We start from the raw sequence: 23366 nt of genomic DNA, 5'->3' as shown, positions 1-23366 counted from the left end.
TCTAATGTTAGGGTATAACTGAACAATCCTTGTTGGTGGATGCTAAAGAAGGTATTATGGAAACCAAGCTGGCAGCTTACATGCAAAATATGCTAAATGAAACTGCAAGAGCTTAAGAAAATTATTTTACAGGTTCTTAAATTCAAGTGATTAACCATTGTTGTGTTTACATATAAATGAGATCTTAGCAGAGAATTTATTTTAAATCTCTGCTAAGATTTGGTAAATTATAGCTCTTAGCTAACACATTGCCTTATTGATTCCTATTTCTTTGGATGAATCCAGGAAAAAGTATAAAACATTTTTTGTGGTTTTCATACAATCATATGTTAATAAAACCATACTGAAGTGATTTGGCTTCAATTGTGTTATTTTTGAAGAACTACCCTAGAAACAGCAAACTATCAACTAAAAGACCAATAATCTCTTAGTTTTATTGTAGATAATTTCAGATATTACTAATCTGCTGTAGATAGTTATTAGGCCTGATGTGTCTTATGCAACCCACCACTTGCTCATTATCCTCCTATTTAGATACATGCCCAGTATGATATCATGTTCAGGAACTTGAAAATTAAAAATCAGCTTAAATCCAAAGAAAAACCTTAAGGAATTCAAGAGGACCTCCTTAAAAAATTACAGAAGAAACTTTAAAGAAATTAGAGGGAAATGTATAGCAAAGCGCTGTAAGTTTGTGTCGGTTCAGAAGTTTTGTTTTTTATCCACCTTGCACAAAAAAGAACCAGAAATTTGTGTTAATACTAATTTGAACATGGTGTTCTCCCTGAATGAGGTAATGAGAGAGTGAATTAGGTCGTCTCAAAATGGACAAGAAAACAGAGACAAAAAGAATGAACCAGGTCCTATCCTTTCATTTTATACTGTAATAAAACTAAGATATTTCTTTCATTCATTTTTCCACAATAAGACCCTAGTTGTAGACTCCAAGCTGTCCCACGGGACCTAAATTGTCTCATAGTAATTTATTGTAAAAAAGAAAAAAGACCAACAAACCTCAGACAGCCACATAAATACCAAGAAACATGTATCACCGGATTACAATCATCACCACAGGAATTTCAATGCTAAAGCACCACAGCTACATTTATGTACCAAAAGATGTTTAAAATCATTAAAAAAAAAAAAAAAAGATTTACAGACAAAGGAATTAAGGTCTAGAGTTTCCTTTTTCCAACACAAGAATGCTTTCATGTCCAAAGCTGATAGATGTCCATGTTTTCATAAAAATAAAAAAACAATAATGACATCATCCAATTTTTCAAACTCCTTTTAGTCACAAGTCTCCTAAGATGACCCAAATTTCAAATATATCCTTTAATAGTTTAAACATTTCCCAATATCATTATATTGCAGACTTATATCAACTCTTGTATAAAAGCAAAGTATAACTTTCCAAATACTGTAAACTGTATCTCATTTGCTGTAATGACTGCACTTCAATTTGAATGCAAACTCCTTGTTATTTATGTGGTTGTGAAAAAGCACTATTTAGCTGGGAGTTTCTATAGTAAACAGAACATTCATAATCACATACATCTGGTTTCACTTCAGGGTCTTTTAACCCTGCTGAACTTGTTGAATCATCCATAACACATTCAGCTAAATAAGGGGAAAACAGAGACCCAGCAGGTGATTATCATCATAGCACTATGAACAGGCTGAGCATATGGGCGTTTTGTCTCTTGTGGGTTTTGTGTTTATTGATGTAAGTCTGTTTTGCTCAGAAATTATATACCCTTTTGCATTTCTGTCTTTGTTTTTTTCTCTGATGTCTCACTACGTGATGACTTACCAACCCAGAAATGTTAATTGCTTACGTCTCATTTCCTGCATTTGTTGAATGCATGCTACAGAGGCACGCATATTTTTCTCTAATGCTTTCTAATGCATATCATAATTTGCGATGGGCTTAATGGGGTTGCCATAGCAGCCAGATCCTACATTGTGCTTATTTCGGTCTCTACTGTTCAGAGTCGGAGTCTCCGTTCCAAGGTCAGCCACAGCAAGGCACAAAAGTCTCAGTCATCTGCCAAACAGAGAAGGCGGCGGGTATTTCCAAACCGAGCTCAGACTTCTGTGCCCCAGCAGGAGCAAAGAGGGGAGACCACACAGCTGTTGGGCTCAGTCCAAATAACAGCTGTGCATCGGCCAGCTTAACAAAAATACTTAGGCTACACTTTATATTCTGAGATTTTTTTACAAGTTGCAAAAATGATAATGGAAGTACATTAGAGCCCTGTCTTTTTGTTCTTTCGAAATAACACTAAGATATTTGATTTTCAAAAATCATTTACTTTATTTTGGCTTTCACAACATGGGCAAACACTTCACATACAATTCCATACTCATCAACCAACACTGGAGCCTTTAGCCACACAAAACGGAAAAACAACAACTTTTACATTGGTCAATAAATACACCAAATATTTACATACATTATATAAAAATTCATATTACTATCTTTATTAATTTGGTTAGGGTTACCAAAATTATTTCTTGGACATGAAAAAATTGAAAAAATATAATTGAAAATCCAGATTCACTGAGTAGAACTTGCAGCAGAACTAGATCAATAGGAGTATTAAATTATGTCCATTTCAACTGTTTTTCACATTCCAGACCCCACAAATATTGTTATGTACATTTGTAACCTCTCCAAACCGTTTAGTCCAGGGCCCAGCAATGATCAATGTTTTAATAAGGACAAAAAATGTGGCTTCACTGGAGTTAGCAGGTGTTTTTAAATTTCCTTCACATTCTGAATCCACCATCTTCTGTGTTATTTAGGGATTCCCAACCTCACGTTATCTGTGTCAGGAGAAAATGGCAGAGGAAATACTGGAAAATAGAGATGCGGTGGCTTGATATTCCAAGGGATTCTTAAATTTTTTAACTTCTGACTCTGACTATAGACTTTGACTATAGACAGTTTTTTATGTTGTTTGTTTGATTGGGACAGATACAAGAAACTTTCATCAAAACAGTCTAATGCCTGCATCAGTGTATATAGCCATGGCTAACTGACAAAACTTGTCCCTAGAAGGACATATAACAGCTGATTTAAATGAAAAGTTAGATCACCGGTAAGTACAATAAAATGATGAAACGAGATGCAAAACAATGTACGTTTGATTACTGAATTATAACAATTACAATGTTTAAAAATTAGTGTGATTCTGATTTTTAACCAATAAATAAGCCATAAAATTAATATTTTAATTTCAGTTATGGTCTTAAAATAAGATGGTAATGTGTTCCAAAACTTACAAGTCGTATAATAGAGAAGGTTGTCTGTTAGTGACAACACAAACCACTTCAACTACTGTTATAGTTTATGAGGATGATTTGTATATTTTTGTTACATTTATTTTTAGAACTACTCATTTATATAATGACGTTTTGATTTAATTCCATCACTTGTAATTGTTGACTCCACTTTACAAAAAATGGCTTTTTTATTACATTAAATACCAGCTAATAATGAAAGAAATGTCTACATCTGGTGGCTACGTAGCAACAGTACATCACCAGAGAACACATTTTGAAGGACATGGCAAAACCGGCCATACTTTTATTTGATTGGTTAAAAAAATGTGCTTCCTTTTGGCTCATTGGATATCAACACTATCACGTGTACGGAAATGCACCGGAGAAAAACGGGACACTGGGGACAAACGTGGGTAAATAATTCAGTAGTTTCATCATTATGTCCTTATTCCACTTTGTTTGTAGTGAAATTTCAACCTAATGCCCATTGTTAGAATCACTGTTAATCGTGTCGTAGACATTAATAGCTACCCCACTGGCTCTGTAAACAGCATGTGGACTAAGACGCTAACATTAGCCGCTAACGAGTATGCGAGCTGTCAACAAGCGGTCTGGTTGATTCATTACGTCCTGACTGATTAGTTATCGCTAGAAAAATGTACACATAAATATGTTTCACGGAGTGCAGAATGAGCTTGTACCGTTGGTTATTTTGCCACGCATTAAACTTACCTCATGATGTAGGGTAAAAAATTGCGTTGTTTTGTGAAGGTGATATTCTGTTATACCACTGGGTGGTGTAGTGATAATTTTTAATCCAAAACGTTCAATGTCAGACTCATAATTGATCTGGTGTATAAGCCTCTGAATATTAAAAACAGAAAATTGTGAATTGATCAGGTTTGTATTTCATTGCTTTAGTATTCACTTGCACAATGGCTGCTTCAAGGAAAGTGGGATCGTTGCGCCTGCCTCCGCTGCCCACTGTAGGTGAGCTGATAAAGCTGTACAACCTGCGAGCAGAGAAGCAGCTTTCCCAGAACTTTCTGCTGGACTTAAAGCTCACAGGTTAGTCTTCCAACCGAATTTCAATTTAACATGATGTAAAAGTGAATGAGATCCTGGCAGTGACATGTGTTTTTGATGATGATTTCAACCTTTTATGTACAACACATTACCTTATTTTAAGGCATCAAAAGCAGCTTTAAAATAAGGCAAAAGTGGCAGTCCTCCATTCAGAGGACACTTTAAGTCCTCTGAATGGAGGACTTAAAATAACAATTATGTCTTAAATGTGTGTAATTAAGCAATTAAACCGAGTTAGAAAATACATTCACTTGCATCTGTGTTTTTTCAGCCGTCAGAGATCTTGTAGGCCAGTGATTTCAAACTGCATTCAGCTAGGTTTAGTAATTCCTAAAGAAATATATGTATATCTTTTTAATTAAAAGAAGCATCATTAGTTCAGTATGTCTCTACTTACGCTGGCATACTGCTGCACATAATGACTTTATTGTCTGTCATATGCTTTCATCAATTTGGTCTCAAGCTGAGTTACTGTGCTGATGAGTTTGACAAACAATAGTGACAGTTTATATCCACTGCATCACAGGAAGTGTGAATTTCCTATAATGTTATTTCACAGGAAGTTATTTCTGTGAATATATAAATATACAAATATAGTTTTACATATGCTGACTCAAAATTTCTATTTTATTTAATGCTTTGTCGTGACATTTTATTTATTAATTTCAAATGGCAATTAAATCTTTATGTTTAGAAATAATTATGGAATGATTCATTGTTTGATGTACTGCTGTGGATTTGGCCTCAGTGCTCTCCTAATGAGAGGACTTGCTCAGGTTTTTTGCAACCCTTGAGAGCTACGGCGGTAATATGATTATAAGTGATGCAGTGCAGGTCTGATCTGCTCTCTTGTCCTCTGGCAAGGTGATTGTTAGATTAATGTCTCTCTTCATCCAGCAGAAGCTTACCAGTAACACTGGGCAGCATCAATCTTAATTTAGATGATAAAAACATGTGATTAGAGACTGCATTGTTTGCATTTGGAGGAGCTGAACTCATCTGAGGTAGTATAACGTGTATACTAATATGTTTTAATTTTTTTTTTTTACTGAATCATTACCTTAATGTTTTCAGACAAGATAGTTCGCCAGGCCGGCAGTTTGAGGGGTGCTCACGTCTGCGAGGTGGGACCAGGTCCTGGTGGTCTCACCCGCTCCATTCTTAATGCAGAAGCGGCAGATGTGCTAGTTGTGGAGAAAGATTCACGCTTCATCCCTGGACTGAAGGTAAATTAAAACAAACTTGTTGGCCACTTACAGAGGGACTGTTTAATGGCAGGTTTCTGTGGAAGTTGTTAAAGATGTTGTTTTTCCAGCTGCTGTCTGAAGCATCACCAGGCCGGCTGAGGATTGTTCACGGAGACATTCTCACCTACAGGATGGATCGAGGATTCCCAGCAGCTATCTCAAAGCCTTGGGAGGAAGGTGAGAGAGAAAAAAAAAATAACAGGAGATGTTAGATTACTCTGGTTGAAATATGTTTGTATGACTTAAATGTTTGGTTCTGTCAAAGACCCACCAAACCTTCACATCATTGGGAACCTACCATTCAGTGTCTCGACCCCACTCATAATCAAGTGGCTGGAAAATATAGCGGACAGGACGGGGCCGTTCACCTTCGGACGCACCCGACTCACCCTCACGTTCCAAAAGGAGGTGGCAGAGGTGGGTGAACACATACTGCTGCCTCTCATGGTGTCAGAAATCACATAAAAGCAGATTAAAAATAACAATGTGACTATTATCAACAGATCTTTAACTTCCAGCTCAGTTTTCTTTGCGCCAAAATATTTCACTGTGGCTTTGCTTGATTTTATTTTTTATTTATTTATTGACCTCCTGGCATCCAGTCTTTATGCACAATTTTCACCTGCTGAGAGTCCTATTCTGCTTCTGAAAAAAATGAAATTATCAACTCTATAGAGCTTCTCAAAAGAAGGAAGGTTTAATCTTTCCAAAATTTCTTAGTAGATGATTCTGCAAATTTTTGGATCTAATAAAATAGAGTAGCCTAACATCACTAGGTTACATTTTATTTTAATCTGAGAAGTTGCCTTTGGACAGCAGAGTCTAAACAGTCCAGTCCTTTATTTTTTTTTCTTTGTGGCCTACGTAAGATGCTTCTGATGTCCAGATACAGAACTCTGTGAACATCGGTTTTAATTTACCGAAACGTCTTGTTTTTTTCCCTTCATCCAGAGGTTGACAGCCAGCACCGGCAGCAATCAGAGAAGTCGTCTGTCCATCATGGCTCAGTATCTTTGCACCGTCAAGAAGTGCTTCGTCATCCCTGGGCGAGCGTTTGTTCCCAAGCCAGAGGTAGGACTTTTAATTTATCCGGTAATCAGACAAGGCCTCATCTGTTTACTGAGCGCTTTGGCTGCACAATGTATCTCAAATGTGTTGTCATTACAATATCACTCTCTTCAGTTTGCATATGATGGTCTGCAATAAGTACTGGCTCATTACTTAAATACCACAGATTCAGGCTCTCTATTCCTTCAATTTATTTAGTGACCCTTGTGATTTAATGCAACATAAAAACGAAGTCATTAAAAAGCTATAACTAAGTTTGGCAAAGCAGCAGACGCTGGTCAGAAAGAACTTTTTCACTCAAGCTTTGTGCTTACAAGGGAAATTTCAGATTTTATTTTATAAGTGGGATACTTATCATCTGGTTATTATCTGTTTTTTGTTTATCATAAGTCATGCTGTTCTTGCACAGTTCAGCAATATAATACATATCATATTTTCTCAATATTATGCAGCCCTAATCAGCACAAACCTTTTTTGGTTTTGGTTCTGATTGAGGTGTGGCTGATAAAATAGTCTGGCTACATATATGAATCTGTGATCTCATGCATATTTTAAAGGTGAAGTTAAAATAAAATGTCTTTGGTATATCACTGTCTGAGAGGTGGCAGCTGGCAGATTTCTCCCCCCGGGTGACACTTGGTTCTCCTCATATGGACCCACATTCCCGTCAGAGTCCCTCATCTCATCCCCATTACTCTTCTCCTTTCTCTCTCCTTCTTGCTTTTGGGCTTCATTCGATTTTAAATCAGTGTTTTCTCTCTTCCGTCTCTGGACTCTTTCTGAGTTGTAATGATGCCTGGTGGGTATTTGAGATGTGGCACAATCTCCCTGTTCCATGTAATGAGAGCCTTGTTCTTTTTTTAGGCCCAATATCTCTGTCTTTATCTTTTTACCCACACACAGATGTCTCAGTGGCAAAAGAAAGACGATATGGCTTATGTAACATGAGACTTTTTCTTTTAATCAGTGGCAGAGGGTTTTTTTCAGAACTGGGGAATCCATTAAGAATATACAAGCCCTCATGTTGGTGAATAAAGAGTTCTTCAGAGAGATATTTTGAATCCTAGACAAAAGTCTTTAGAAAGGCTCAAGGGGTTCATCGACATTAATGCAAATGTTGTAGAAAACCCTTGGGACAAGTGAAACCACGTATGCATTGTCTTGGATCAAGCAGATAGGTGTCAGGTGGTCCCTTAAAGACGGGGAAGTTCTTTAGGAGTCCTACTCAAGGTAAATATTTAATCTCCAGCAAAGAGTAAAATGCAGCAGAGTGAACGGGCGCCACACTGATTGTTCATTCTCTTAGAAGAGATTCCAATGATTATTTCATCACCCACTGCTGTCTCGTTTCTCAGTTTGTTCTCTCTTGAGCATCTCATTTTTCCCTGTTTGTCAAACTGCAGCTTAGCAGTACTGGAGCATGCTTGTTGGCACTTTGAAATATTTGCTCAGGGTTACATGTTGACTCTCGCATGATGAACAGTGCACATGTGACTTTAAATCCTTTTGTTTTTTAAAAAAAATGTTTTGACTGAAATAAAATTATATTTGAATTCAGTTCTTTTTCATATCCGTGTGTAAATTTTCAACTCTTGAGAAAAAAACTTATTGAAGATCAAAACTCGTGCTCTCTTGACAGCAAAGATAGCATCTATTCACGGCGTGACTGATCCACGCGGATCCACGTGGAGACTGATCCACATTTAAAGAGAACCTTTGGACTTTTAAAAAGCAAAGGAGCACTACTTGATATTCATGATAATCTGATAGTTGATCTTTTTATGCTTCAAGAAGGCCAATGCATTTTATGTTTTAGATCATACTGCTTTAGTTAACTCAAACATTAATTTATATAACAAATTGGGTCCTTTTTAGAATATTTTTGCCATTAAACTTAATTTAAAACCCAGAGATTACACAGATGAGCCGCTACATTCCTGCAGTGTAACTTTTTTTCATTATATATGTGAAAGGCAAGAAAATCTCAAACTCTTACTGAGTTTTCCTCACTATGGGATGGTTACCAAACATTCAGCGTTGTCATTGCTAAATCAGCACCTTGCATGTTCCAGGTGTCTATTCCTGATAAGTGTTTTAAAGGTGGAATTAATATCATTAGACCAGATGAGCACTCTTTGATGAGCAGAATTCCTGCTGCTTACGCCCCATAAAAGATCAAGCATTTCTTTATGTTGTCCCCTCAACAACACTCAGAGCCCCTCTTTGATATAAGGTCATGCAGTATTATTCATAAAAAGTTCTATGGCTCTTTGTTGTTTACTGCCGTTACACGCCAGTGTAATCATACAGAATTGCAGGAACAGTAAAAATGTCCTGCCTAGTTTATGGAATAACATTAAAAGGTGCAGGAAGAGAACCGATGAAGTCTGTGGCATGCAGAAACAAGAGCCGTCTGATCAAATTCTTTTATCTAAATGAATATGCATATCAAAGGTGTGTGTGCAGATTGTTGCAAAGCAAACACAATATTAAACCTCTGAAGTTAACATTGACGTAAATATACAGTAATGCTTAACTATTAAGCTATTATATTAAATGTTTAATTAAAGCAAGTGTTCACATCATTAGAATAATTTATTAAAATATAATGCATACTTTTATGATTGTAGTTTTTAAATATATCCTAACTGTTAATGAACTAAAAGAATGTGTTTGTTTTTTTATTTAGTTGATAAACCAGCCTCAGTGGCAACAGTTTGACCTCCAATACTTAATGTATAAAAAGTAGAATAAGATTGTATTTGTTGGGTACTGTTGTTGTTTTTAATGCTCTGGTCATAAAGAAGCACAATATCTACCAGTGCTGTTCTTTATGCAGTTAATCCAGTGTATTTTTACTTCAGGTAATCTTCACACTGGTCTGTGCTGGTTCGTGTGTGTCTGAAACATCCTGCTATGTGCTTTTAACTTTGCCCAAATTAAATTTTCATTATTGAGCTCCTCCACAGCCAGATGCTCTGTCTTTACCATTAAAAACTGCAAGGAGCAGCTCAGCTAAGCCAACACAGGAAACTCAAGAAAAGAAAATCCAGTGAAGGGCAAAATCTCTTCTTATGTATACTCTCTGGGCTGCTACTGCTCTACGCTTTCTGAGGCTGTGTAAAGGTGTTATTGAACCACGTGTCTATAGATCATTCTTCACCTTAGTGGTCTAATTGTAGGTATTATCTCTCTCCAACGGAAGCACAGGGATCACTGACTGTGTTAATGAAGAGGAATTTATGCAAACTAAAGCACAATTACCAAGGTTTTCCCTTTCCTTGTAATTTAATTGTCAAGAGTTCAAGCTTTGTGATAGTTATGTCTATCCTTTATGTTCATGTCAGGTTAATCATACAGGTTAAATAAATTAAAATATTAATGAAAAGTTAATTTATTTCTGTAATTCAATTCAGAAAGTTCAGATATCTGTTCATTTTGAAGATTGCAGCTTTCTGAATCCCAGTCCAGTTTCTAAAAAATGCTATAGAAGACCAACAAAGAGGGCTTTAACACACAAATATGTTATAACATCTATAAGAAAGTAAGCCTCAGGAGGTCATTGCTAAAACAACTGGTTGTTCTTACATTGCTGCGTGTAAAGCTGAGTGAAAGGGGACAAAAAAGGTAGATAAAGGTACTTTTTAATTTACGTCAGTCTTAACCTTCAGCTGGTGTTTAATCATACCTGCTACTACTGTCCTTAACTACGGTTCACTGCACTGCACCTGTCACTAGCCGTTCTAACTTGGATGAGTGTAAGCACGGGTAGTTTAACCTGAAGACGAGAAGCTCTGCCAAAATTAATCCAGCTTGGACAAAGATAAAAATTCCTCTGTCCTATAGAAAAACCAGAGAACTGCAAGAATTGCACTGTCCAGTCAGTTAATTCAGATAACTTCCCTTGTTTTTCATTAGCTATTTGGATTGTTTGGAAAAACCCAGATTAATTAATTTGTTTTTGAAGTTTCATGAAATAGACTCAACTGGAGACCGGAAAGTGTACTGAGGACTTCTATTTTGTTTGGAATTGAACTGAACTGTTTGGTTATTGACTTGGAAATATTTAAAACTGCATGGTTGGTGATCACTAACTTTAGGTTTATGCTTACTTGCTTAGGTTGAGAAGTGTACTTTCTTACTTGCATCTTTTGTGAGGTTTGTGGGGTCATATGTAAAAATGTTGACAATTTTAGGAGACAGACCTTTGACCCTAAAACAAATTATTCAAAATCATCACACAATACATGGACATTTAAGAATGATGACAGCTGTTATTATCTTACACAAAATTTTATTTTATTTTTTAGAAATTTTGGGTTTTCATTCCAGGCTATATAATTAACTTAATGTTATTTTTTTTTTACATGAAACTCAAATTTATTGAGAGACTCCTGCATATTTTTAACATTTTGTCCCTCGTTCCGGTCCAGTCACTGACCTCCTCCACTGCAGTCACCAGAAACTATCTTTGAATAGGACTTTTATGAAATAAGCCATATAAGGTGACATGGTACACGCATGGCTATGTGGAAAGTGTGATTAAAAACCTTTGAAGTGATTCAGTGCTGTATAATGAAATAAACAATGAGTCACGTCAAGTTGCTAAAAAGCTGCAGAATGACAGCCTGCTGGGGAAAAAATAGCTTGAGTTGAAGAAGGGAAGTAGGACGGTTGTCGTTTGATTGGCTGGTTGATTAGATCGTAGAGGAGCTGACCAGTTCCGCCTAATGAGATGGGGAAATGTTGCATCTATTTTACATCATACACTGCTGGGTCTATACTGATGAGGGTTGAGGAGATCGGCTCTTATCCTGCCTGCTTAATTTGTCCCTTCTGCCCCAGAGTGCAGCACGCTCCTTGTGTCACATTGAGTGACAGAGAACGTCCTTGACGTTTTCCAGGGAGCATCGAATGGCTACTTTGATGTTACTTAAATTGCCTTGAAGTTCTACTTCTTCCCATAATCTCACTCTACTACTTCTATTAAGTCACTCTGCTTCTTTTAATTTTCACTCCGACATATATGAGCACTTCCCTGAATGTTATATGCTTATATTGAACTTTTTTTTCCATCTCATAGGAAGAGCTATTTTTCAGACTTTACTTAATTTGTCATGTGAAATTTATAATCATGTCAGAGGTGGAGGAGTTTTTGAGTGCATACTGCCATCAGGCATTTTCATCTTGAGTGTGAACACCCAGCCATGCAGAATCATCCTCCAGGAAAGATTTGATTTTGTCTCAATGTGCCCATATATAAATACATCACCGGCTTCTTTGCGTGTTGGTAGAATTGGAAAATAAAGGTATCGACATGATAAAGCTACAGAACCTGCTGTCGCTGGGACTGAATATTGTGCAGATGGGTATTCGTTGTAGATGGTGAGAAAGAAAGCTAGCTTATTTGTATATCACATTTCAGTAACCAGGAAATTCAAAGTGCTTTACATAATAAAACTTCAACAAGAAACATTACAATGAAGGTAAATGGTGAGAAAGGTAAAGTTTGCTAGTCCATGATAGGGCATAAAAGATTTTTTTAGAAAACATGAGGTATACATATGTATTTCATCCTGTTCCTAAATAAAATAAGCTTCTAGACAAATCTAGTATCAAACATTTAGAAATATCTGCCCAGTCCTCTATGCAACATAACTGCAGCTCAATCAAGCTTGATGGAGGGCGTCTGTGTATGTTTATCTTTGTTGTCCTGTGGGAAGATTAGCTTTACTGTCCCTGGATCAGAAAAACATTCCCACAGAATGATCCTGCCACCACCATTTTTCACAGTTTGAAAGGTGAGTTAGGGTAATGTACAGTGTTGTTTTAATTCATTGCATGTAGGTCTAATAGTTCCTTCCACTTAGTAATTGTTCAATGCTTTTTTTTTGGTCTTTCACCTAATGTCCCAGTATCATGTATTAAGGTTTGCAGTTTTAAAATAATGTGAAAAAGGACATTGTTTGAGTTGAAAGAATGCAGGGATGGAAATGACTTGGATGTGATGTATGTGACAAAACAAATCCAGGAAAAGGAAAAGGGCTTCTTCATCCATGCCAGTACAGAGCAGCAGAAGACAGATTGGTGACAGAGATGGATCTGAAGGGAAAGTGAGGCGTACCTCTAGCAGATGGTTGTCTGCATGTCTCTGAATAATGGCTGCATCAGCCGTCACCCACCAGCTAACAAGAGGAAAGCCCTGCAGATGTTGGCCTTGTACGCAGTTGTTTACCAAGAGCTCAGGCCAGATGAGCTGAGCTTGATTAAATTGCATTGAGCATCTGTAATGTAATAACAGGAAGAGTTTGAGTCTCTGCAGAATCCTGCATATCCATCTGCAGCTTGAGCATTTGTTTTTCTGTTTAAATTTTATCTTGAATTGGAGGATACGCTTTTGTGTTGCTGAATTCGAAATAGCTCAGTCCGGTAAAACTCACTCATAGTGATGGATCTCTTCTGTGCGACCTTTTGCAGCCCACCTGCAGGAGCAGCAGAGGTGAAAATTGACTCTGAGGAACTGAACTGCTTTCTAGTCTCCTCCTTGCGCACTATTCATCTACTTCTATTTATATCTCATAAACGAAGTCAAATGAATCTTTCCTCAAGAGAATTGAGGAAAAATATTTCAATAACTAGTGCCAGAGGGGAAAATGTCAGAAGAGAGTGTCTTAAGTCGTTCTAGACCAAGGGTAAACTAGACCTAAAAATACTCGGCCTCCACTTCTCTTCTGAAACAAAATGCAAAGGTTGGCATAGCTGGTTTATCACCTCTCCAGAGACGCTGCTCCTAATGAACCATGCAGTTTGCTCCGAGTTAGTGCTCAGTTTAGGAAATTAAGCTCTGTGTAGTTATTGATCATGCAGGATGCAAGCATGTAGAAGTTTTATAAAGCTGCAAATGAGCAAAGCATTGCTTAAAAACACTTTCAGGAAATGAAGTGCGTAAAACAAGCAGGTACCAGTTTTAAAAAAAATCTCACTGCTCAGAAACATTTTTTATCTCATTCTGTGGGATCCCCAATGCCTTCCAATATAGAAGGGAAATATAGTCATGGCACTGAGTTTGGTGCACTGCAAACACTTGAATGATGCAAAGTCTAAAGCACAAAAACCACAAGTGCAAGAGAAAAATGCTGCAAACACAAAAAATGGAAGCCAAAAGGAATGTGCAGCAACTCTGCTGTTTGCATCTGTCGGCCAATGTACCTCCCAGTGGGATGTGCTCAGAACACCTCCAGAGGTTTTTCTCCAGGAAACATCAAATAATAAAAAATTGGATAACCAGCACTTGACAATTTGTTTTCCTGTTAATGTAGGCAAGCTGAATGAGTTTCAGCAAAATCAGGTGCCTGAAACACCTGAATTAGCTCCATTTGATGAAGAGAAGCAGTGACTCAGCTTTTACTGGAACGAGACATCAGCATAAATGAACTCTGTTTGAAGCAGAGACTGAACCGTGACCTAAACGGAGCAGGTAAACTCTGTCTTGGGCCTCAGACTTAGTGGAGCTGACTCTCATCCCCTCGGATGCCAACTGCTGAAGGTCACGGCATGAAGACTCCATCTGAAGGACATCATCTGTATAAAGTAATGGCGCAATCCCAAACTTCACTTGACTATGTCAACAAGCAACCAAAACAGAAATCCTAAATGCTGAACTCATGTGCTGAAACCTGAATTAAATCATAAAATCCCTTAATTCTATGAGCAACGATGCACTAAGGATGAGTGGATCTGGTGGGAATCTGATTGAGTTTCTCTTACAAACTTAAAGCAGTGCATGATCTTTACATTGATCAGCATCATTAATGAAATTGATTAGAAAATGGTGAAGCTTTCTACACCTTTCACGCATTTAGCCGCCTCCTTCTTCATCTTGCAGAAATCCCCACAGCCGCACTCACTGCCCGGGGCTCAAAGCGGAGATATTGAAAGGCCTTCTTTGAACTGTCAGCCTGTATTGTTTTCCTACGAGCTCTGCTTTTGTCATCTCCGTAGCTTTTTACTGCCTTTGTCAGCAGTTTACTGTTCAGCCAAGGTCGTTGCTATTATTCCAGCAGCCTCGCGTGAACGTCGAGACCACAACAGAGCTGCTCTGACAATGGAAGGTCATTTCCCTCTCGAGCGTCGATGGCGGCTTTATACCTCCGGTACGAACATTCATGAGCATAACTGCCTCACCAGAACAAAAAGACGCACATTAAGGTTGGCGACGTACTGCTGCCATTTGGTGCTCAGTTTATTTTTAGGAATTGGGGTGTGTTGTAAGTGCCACTTCCACTCGCTTTTGTCACATTAATGCCAAATCTTCTTCTTTTCTTTTTTTTTTCTTATGGTGGGCTGACTGTTGACTGAGCCAGAAAGGTCGACCAAATAATCTGAATGTTAACATGGAAGAAGACCTCGAGCTCAAGGCTGTATCCTAATTAACCCGTTCGTGGTACAGAGGAGCACTCACATTCTCTCGCTCTCTCGTCTAAAACCAACTTCCCGAATCTTTCATAGTGACAACTGTGGGTGAAATCCTTTGATGAGAAATGTAGGTTAAATACACAGAGAAGCAGATCCTATTAGCGCCTCCCCACAAGAGGAGCAGATATTTGATGCACAGTCTTGTTGCGTAACGACGAGGAGTGGATGCATGAGAAAGACATCCTTTAATAATCCATGGTATTTTCCTCACTTGGCGAGTAATGAGGAGACTCCAATCAGTTTTAATGAAATGCCAGATTCTAACTAATTTAATAAAGGCTCCATGAGAAGTTTTCAGGCTGCAGGACAGAGGAATTAAAAATCAAAGACTGCATGTCTCAAGTTATTTTAATGCCTCATCGGTTATACACTTTACTCATTCAAAAAAATATTTTAGCATTATTGCCTCATGTTTTTAGTCCTGTCTTTCTCTAAAAACGCACCAAAAGAATATTAACCTACATTGCTTGATGATATTCAGTAAAGTTTGTGTTCATATGAATATTTTTGGGGGGCATTTTCAATATAACCTTTGTTACTGAGTCTTTTAGTCAAAATTAATATTCAGAAACAATTTCCTAAGAATCAGATGAATATTATTAAAGCTAAAGAAAATATAGGTTTTGAAAACGCCTGTATTCTTTCAGTGCTTGTGATAGACCCACAGAGAGATGTGTATTATTACTAGTAGTGTTAATAAAATATTATTAGCAACAATGCTTAGTTTTCTATTTTTAATATTAATTGGAAAAAAAAAGGAAAAGTAAGACTGTATGCAGAAAACTCGCATGCTGTAGAGGAACATGCAAACTGTGGACAAAGACCAAAAAATATTTGATTTCTTAACCCAGTTTCTTTAAATTCTGGAAAATGACAGCCTTTTTCTGCTTAGCTGTAAAATAGGAATTTGTCCTTTTTATAGTTTCTGATTGATTACTGTTCAGTAGAAATGATTATAAGTGCATGTCTTTTATGTTCTGCAGCTGCTATGCCGTTAAATGACGATGATATAAAATCTCAAATTAAGGACTATATTTATTAAATATTTTGTGGCAAATCTGCAGGAGCTGCCAGACTGGCACTCATACAAAATGGTTTATTAGCACCATGTACAGACAAAGTTACATTTGCCATTTAAAAAGAAACAATGATATTGCCCTTCTTATCATGACTTGCATGTTATGCATGTTATTGATAGTCATTAATTTTGGGGTTGTTAACCCATTTAAACCCATGTTTCACTTTTGTATTAGTTAATGCCCTCATTTAATCAAGCAGTAACAGGAAATGCTTCTGGGAATTATATTAGATTAAATCTTTTCTGTAAAAAGCTTTTGGCGCACAGTTGCATTTTATGGACGCCTCTTTGAATTTAAATTTATAGTGCAGTAATTTCTTTGATGCTGCGTTTGTAAAAACCGGCTTCCTGTTTCCTGTCAGAATAGGCTGTAGCATCCTGCAATCTACTGGCTTGGGAGAAACTGAGCGCTCCTAAATCAAAAACACAGATAATACCAAAGCTGTATGCTTTCACAAAATAGTTTTATTGGTAAAAAATAGAACTACTTGCACAAGCACATTGAGACAACTGTATCGGAACTTGTGAACTGCTCATCACAAATATGCTCTGGCAAAGTAAGAAGTGCTAAAGCATTCACAAAAATAAGCTGCAGTTATCAAAGTAATAAACCCAACATCTCGGCACAGTATACGCAGAGAGTTGTAACTCTGTAGACTTTAAGGACCTAGTCACATTGCACTCTGGCCATTTATAAGCAAATAAAATTGCGTGCTGATGATTAAGCTGCACAGCCACTACAAAAATCTCTAACTGCTATTTCCCTGCTAAATCCCATCAGTCAGAAATTGCTCTCTTTTTTTTTTTTTTGTCCAGAGTGCCCACTTGTGTTATGTATTGATACTGGTCCAGAGAGCCTGGAATGCTCATTCATTGAACCAAACTGCCATCAAATAGAAACACAAATAAAAAGTGCACTGAGTAGTCTTCTTATAAAGAAGATATGGCATGAACGTGGTATTTTATCTTAGACTGAAACAATCTGAAGGATGACAAATCCTCCTAATAAACAAACAAAACACTGTTAAAGTCACAGACACTTGTGTACAGTCGTCACAGACCAACATGGAATCATATTTCCTGATATAAATACATTTTTAAAGCCCCACACTTAGAGTGCCTTGATAAAGTATTCATGCCCTATGAGCTTTTTATCTTTTTTTTCTCTTACATTTCACCAGAAACCTCCATGAATGGAATCTTGTGCTAAACAAAGTGGTACATGATTAGGAAGGGGGCATGGGCTTGAAACATGTTTTACATATAAAAATGTTTAAACACACTGCAAACAGAATTTCTAATGGCTTTCTTCAGGCCTCTATAGGTTACTCTCAATGGAATGGATGAGCTTCTTGGCTGCTTTTCTGATTAATGCTAAAAGGAAAACAGGAAATGATGCAAGGGTGCTACTATTGTTGAATATTACGATTGACAATATCAATTACATTATTCCCATTTTCCCAACTCCAAAATATTGCAGTCAGAAGCTCTATGCAGTTGTAAAACTGCACATGGTATTGACTTAGGACTTTGCTTCGCGTTCACTTTCCTTAGTCGTGGTGCACCAAGACAAAATTTGGTGCACCAAATTTAGTCTTGGTGCACCATTTCTTGGCAGACTGCAGTCACAGTTGTTCCATATTTTTCCATTTTGAGATTATGGATTGAATGTTACTCTGAGACATCCACAGCTTAGGTTGTCAAAAGTGCTCAGGTATACCTACGTGAGTTCCTTGGTCTCACATAAAGATAAACCTCACACAACATCTGCATTTATAATGGGATTAACATTCCTAATGATTCTATTTACTCTTATCACATAAAAGCCCAATAAAATACTTAGAAATTTGTGGTTGCAGTTAAAGGGGTAGGAATACTTTTACAAGACACTGTGGAGTCTTGCTGTGCTTTGAGGGGAACGAGGAATAAGAAGGATTTAAAATAACCCTCGAAAGCTGCAAAGGACTGTACACAAGCATCTAGTCTGACAGAACAAATCTCAAATCCATAAAACATTTTAAAATGTAAAATTCATAGAAAAATAAACAGAAAAATTCCAGATATTAAAATTTGTCATCATGAGACAATTTGGCACATTCTCAAACACATAATGTGTCAGTATTAGCTGATGACATGGCACATTCTTTACTAGTTTTATTGCATTTATCAGTAGTGGTGCCTGGGCAGTGTGTTACTGTCAGGTGGCCAGCTCTGACACGTGCCAGTTCGAGCACTACAGGGCTGCCGAGGTTGCCAGTGGCGCCCACTGAGGAGCCCGTGGTGTGCTGGCAGCCGCCTGCAGGTGGCAGGCTGCACTCAGCCATCTGCACTTCCCCAGGAAGCTGCATGCTTATGAGAGAAAAGGAGAGAATGTGCAGTTCTATACATCCCTGCCTGCACCATGCACAAAACACAATATTCCTATGCTCAGAGTCAAAGTGTAGACTCGCCCTGAAATGTAACCATGAAAGCGTAGCCCTGCAAATGACACATGAGTAGGTACGTGTGGGTGGCAATTGGTGGGAAAAGCGTGTGTGCCTGGTGTGGATGTGCGTTTGAGGAGGACACGCTTTCAGCATGCATCAGCGTTCTCTCGTCAGGGATCACATCCATGTGACGGCTGACACAAACAGGCCAGGGTGAATGAGTTGGAAAGGAGGAAAAAAAAAATAGGAGCGACTGGTAGGAGTACAAGGAACTAGGGCTAGTGGGACAGTGACGTGAACGCAATTTAAGACCGAGAGCTTCTGCAGGTGAAGACTGGTAACATATGCGCCTCGCTGCTGACGCACTTGGAAAACAAGTCACATATGGAGAATGACTCAAAGCTTTTTTAGTCGTCTGCCACATAACTATCCACTTGACTCAAGGAGCCTCTGGTTATCTTCAATCGTGTTCCTGCGATGCTGGACCATTAAATGCTGATATGATGAGGGAATGGTTATAAAAAAAACCGTTGCAAGGAAGAAAGTCTTCTAAAAGCTTCTACACAGAGATTCATCTGAAGAAACTGAAAGCAGGAGGATTTGACTGCATGAAAGGATGCCCCCTCTAAAAGAACTTCTGTGACTGACAGATAATAAAGATGTTTAAACGGCAAATCTGTCTCCATGGCAGTGAAGAGGCGGTTGACAAGTGAAAAGCACATGTGAAAAGCCTCTGAATGTTTACTATGCACACAAAAAGCGCACAAAAATCATGCATGTGGTGTGGGTGTAAACGTCTACAATGGATTGTTGCAATAGACAGGCTCCAAGTTACACACAGGTTGATTTTGTCTGGTTGGGAAATATGAAAACGTCCATTCATCTGAAGCGATTAGACTTTTCCTGCAAAATTTCTCTCCCTTTCTCCCATATCTCCACCTGCAGAGTGATATGCGGGCATCTGGCTGTCCGTCTCGTCTTTGTTAGATGCAGCCAGCAGCCCCACATCCTCTGCTCCTGACAGTCCTTTTTGAACACTTCCAGCAGGGTTAATGTTTCTACAGCTTTGTTTTCAGGCACAGGCATTGTGTGGTTCAGTCGCTCTACCAGGCATTCCAACGTTTTAATACGCAAACAGGCTCCACACGGCATGCTTTAGAGGCAAAAATATCAGCATCCTTCTAGTAGCTAACAAAAATATTACCCTTTTAATTTCAATCAATTCAAGGTTGCATTCTAGGAGATATGTATACTAAAAAAATAAAATAAAATGGCTTGCTATGGAAGGGGTTTTACTTTCTGCACTCTGGTGTTTATATTGCCTATTTAGTCAAATAAAGCAGGGAGGGAGGGAGATCTTTATGAATGATTGTAAATAGCAGCTAAATGATTGCTTATTTCTATTCAAAGCTTTGGTGAGGAGAGGAGAGGGGGGGTGAATTCTACACAGACGACTTCCTTATTTGCGTAATCCATTCCCGGGAGCGTCTTCTGTGATTTACTGATGAACAATCTGCATTTTGTTGGGAGCTTCCTTCCATTCTGCAGCATGAATCCTGCCTCCTTTCACATTTGCGCTGTTTCCTACGAAGGCGCTGCTCAGGGAATACCTCCACTGCTTGTGCTTGCAAAACAGACTAAAAGGAGACAAAAATGAATTCAAAGTTGTTGCCCTCCTCTTGCTGCTTTCAGTACGGCCCGACGTACGGATTTAACTGTGACGGTTTTCTCCCTCAGGCTTGCCTCCCTATAGCTGCTGCTTTATTACACGTAGTCCTGCAGGCTGTAGCCAGTCTTGTTGTCTAAAGGGGAGAGAGAGCAGTACTGGTGCTGGAGCTCCTGCTGCTGCTGGAGCAGCTGTTGCTGCTGCTGCTGGAGCAGCAGTTTGTCCGGCGGAGGAAGCAGAACCAGGTCCTGAGGGCCGTGTCTCTTCCCCGGGCAGGACATGCAGAATATGGACCCTCCAACAAAAAGGAAACCTGCTGAAACAAAGGCCACATACACGGCACCCCCGGGCTCAAACTTATTGCTCTCCGGCACGCTGGAGTCCAAGAAGTTTGTGATGACCTCCTTGGTAAACCAAGAAGCGGGCACCAGACAGAGAAAGCCAGCGGTGACAAAGCAGCCTCCGCTGGCGATGGCGGCGTGTCGCTTGGAACGGCGTCCGCCTCCCCACCGTGTGCATTTCAGCCCCAGAGAAGCAAGGCAGAGGCCCATGGCGGCCAACACGCAGCAGAGCACCATGGTGGTGCGTGCAGTCTGCAAGTACGCAGGAAGAGAGAGCACTGAGTACTTGAGCGTGCAGCTGAACATGCCGGTGCTGTACCAGGTGCAGTCCATCCACAGCCCCTGCATCTGGGAGATGGCCGTGATGATGTTGGAGCCCACATCTGCGCTGACCTTCCAGTTGGGTAGCAGGGTAGCCACCGTGGCCCCCATAATGCCCAGCAGCGCCAGGACAAATCCAAATATCTGCATGCCAGTGGATGCCATGCTCCTCTTCTGAGTCAGTACTGCCGCCTCAGCCTTTGTCGTCTTCAAGCAGCATCCACCCGGCGCCAGCCAGGCTCGTCGACCCCTCTGCCTTTCTTAACCTCTCTTCTCCAGCTGCAGCTCCACTGGACTGGGGTAAAGAGAGCAAAATGAGAAACTGACTTGCACTACAGTATACCTTATTTCTCATATTATTTGCCTCACACATGCAGAGGCTGCAAACAAAGGAGAGCATGGCTCTAAGGTGGAAGACGCTGACTCTGGCTGACAGTAGGTAATCAAAACACTGGACTCTGCTGCGCTTTCTGTTCTCCTAATCTTTAACAGCCACATAGTCTGGAGAGTGAGGAAGGAGTTGTGGTATTTGCATTGCAACAGCTATCTGGACTTAAAGCTGCAGTGTCCTCACCTCATCTAGCTGTACGATTTATACTTTATTCTCTGAAAACCAGTTTTCCTCAAGGTGAGGTGTCACAATAACTGACCTGAATATACATGTCATTATTTTATTTAGGAGGATAAAATCGTTGTTTGTATTGTTAACAAAAAAAAATCCTTTGTTTCTTCTTTGTTTTTTGTTTTTTAAATCCGATGGTGCGATGTTAAAATAATTTCTTACCCCGACTGGTGCAGAGCTGGAGCGGACGCGTCACGTTTTTAGCAGTAATTCCCGTAAACACGCACTAAAACACGGCAGGCTGCTGAGCTGAGGGGGCGAGGAGGACGGCTCAGTCCGGACCACCGATCCATTCAAGCCATCCATTTCCTTAGCAACAGCGCGGGGAGAGACCACACAGGCTCGACCGGAGCCTGTGAGAAAGTGACCGTAGCGCCTCCGCCGCCTCTTCTCTCCTAGCGCGACTCTCTCTCTTTCTCTCCCGTCACTGGGGTGTGTATGTGTGTGTGTGAAAGAGAGGGAGCGCGGTCTGCCTCACAACTTCATCAGTGATTACACAGCAATGCGCCCTAATCACTACACGCAGTGCGTGAGCCTCGTCTCAAACCGATTAGCTGCTGCTTTAGTTGAACCGTTTTTACAACGTTTTACCGAACTGCGAACGTTGCTGCTTATTAATGTTCAACTTTTAATCCGGTTTAACATTTTTGTATATATATATAAAAAAATCACCACTAGTAATCGAAATTCAGTCCTAGAACGCAGCTGTGTGGAAATTAACTTCCGTTATCCGGTATTTTATTGGCACTATTTCAAAAAAACGATGTTAAGGGAAATTAGCATCAGATGTTGGCACATAAATAAATCACTCTTTATGTGCTTTTTAAACTCGAAAGATGCGTGGGGAGTCTACAAAATTAAATAAAAGTTATAAATAAATAAATAAAGTTATAAATAAATGGATCTCATGAAAATCAAACAATATAGAAATACTATTAAATGAGGAGCTTATTTTGTCAGTGATGTGTCTATTCATTCATTTCATGTTTTTTTTATTTTGTGACACTTAATTTGTAAAGCTAATTTTTTTATTATCACTTATTTTCTTAAACAATTTTATTTCGTGTTTTCTTTATTTCAAGTTCCTATATTCAAATGAGGGGGCGGAGTTTTCTCTGGAGCTGGTCTTGTAGCGCAGCAATGGTGTGAGTTCACATTTGTTTTTCACAAACTACTCCTCCAACCTTTATTCAATTCAAAAATACTTTATTGTTCCCAAAGGGAAATAAAGTAATTAATTAAATTAGAGAACAATTACAGCAACGTGTTTTCCCTCCTGAGCCCTGTTTGGTGCAACTAGCATCATGTCATGAATCAACTGGGTTCACAAAGTCATTATGAAAAATTGTTTAGTGGGCAATATGAAGATGAGATGATATGCAAGGGTTTGCTAATGAAACTGAGCAACATGATTTAACATTTCTGTTTTGGCTGGTGTGGTGCCAAGGTAGTTATCCCTGACAGAATTTGTTTCTCCTGCATCAGCACAACAGGCTTTGCAGCCACTAATGCAGATGTTTACTGTCTCTCAGGTCTCTGCGCTCTGACTGGACCCCTTCTACAGAGTAAACTCCATCTCCTTATGTGAATATAAGAGCATGAAATAAAAAGTTTCTGAAATAAAAACGGATCTAAAAAAAATAAGAATATAAAATAGCTTTACAAAGTGTTAAAAAGTAAAACACCATTACGAAATGCATAATAAATAGCTAAATCCTGAAATTAATTAAGACTAATAAAATAAGCTG

The 23366-nt window shown here is 38.9% G+C and overlaps 2 protein-coding genes across 4 annotated transcripts in view; one reads left to right on the top strand and one right to left on the bottom strand.

Moving 5' to 3' along the window:
* Positions 1 to 3609: 3609 nt before the first annotated feature.
* tfb1m (transcription factor B1, mitochondrial) overlaps positions 3610 to 23366 on the top strand; it is a 34193-nt gene continuing 14436 nt past the window's right edge. For 2 of the 3 annotated variants that reach the window (XR_004336798.1, XM_032547215.1), the window contains exons 1-6: positions 3610 to 3701; positions 4210 to 4356; positions 5449 to 5600; positions 5690 to 5798; positions 5887 to 6038; positions 6573 to 6692. Coding sequence is in view for 2 of the 3 variants with exons in the window: in XM_032547215.1 (XP_032403106.1) it covers positions 4224 to 4356; positions 5449 to 5600; positions 5690 to 5798; positions 5887 to 6038; positions 6573 to 6692 (666 nt within the window). In the remaining variant the exon portion in view is untranslated. The remainder of the gene's footprint in view (positions 3702 to 4209; positions 4357 to 5448; positions 5601 to 5689; positions 5799 to 5886; positions 6039 to 6572; positions 6693 to 23366) is intronic. The other variant, XM_032547217.1, reaches the window with a different exon arrangement.
* On the bottom strand, positions 16688 to 22593 carry LOC116709004 (claudin-20). The gene is made up of 2 exons (XM_032547218.1): positions 21781 to 22593; positions 16688 to 21291 (listed from the first exon to the last, which is right to left on the bottom strand). The coding sequence occupies exon 2, from the start codon at positions 21159 to 21161 to the stop codon at positions 20433 to 20435; it is 729 nt and encodes a 242-aa protein (XP_032403109.1). The 5' UTR covers positions 21162 to 21291; positions 21781 to 22593; the 3' UTR covers positions 16688 to 20432.

This window comes from Xiphophorus hellerii, chromosome 19 (assembly GCF_003331165.1).
Source record: "Xiphophorus hellerii strain 12219 chromosome 19, Xiphophorus_hellerii-4.1, whole genome shotgun sequence".
NCBI lineage: Eukaryota > Metazoa > Chordata > Actinopteri > Cyprinodontiformes > Poeciliidae > Xiphophorus > Xiphophorus hellerii.
Note: the sequence above shows the minus strand (reverse complement) of the source record. Positions and strands in the feature narration are given on the sequence as shown.

Coding starts and splice junctions, on each gene's coding strand:
- LOC116709004 (XM_032547218.1), bottom strand. CDS start 21,161: ATGGCATCCACTGGCATGCAGATATTTGGATTTGTCCTGGCGCTGCTG.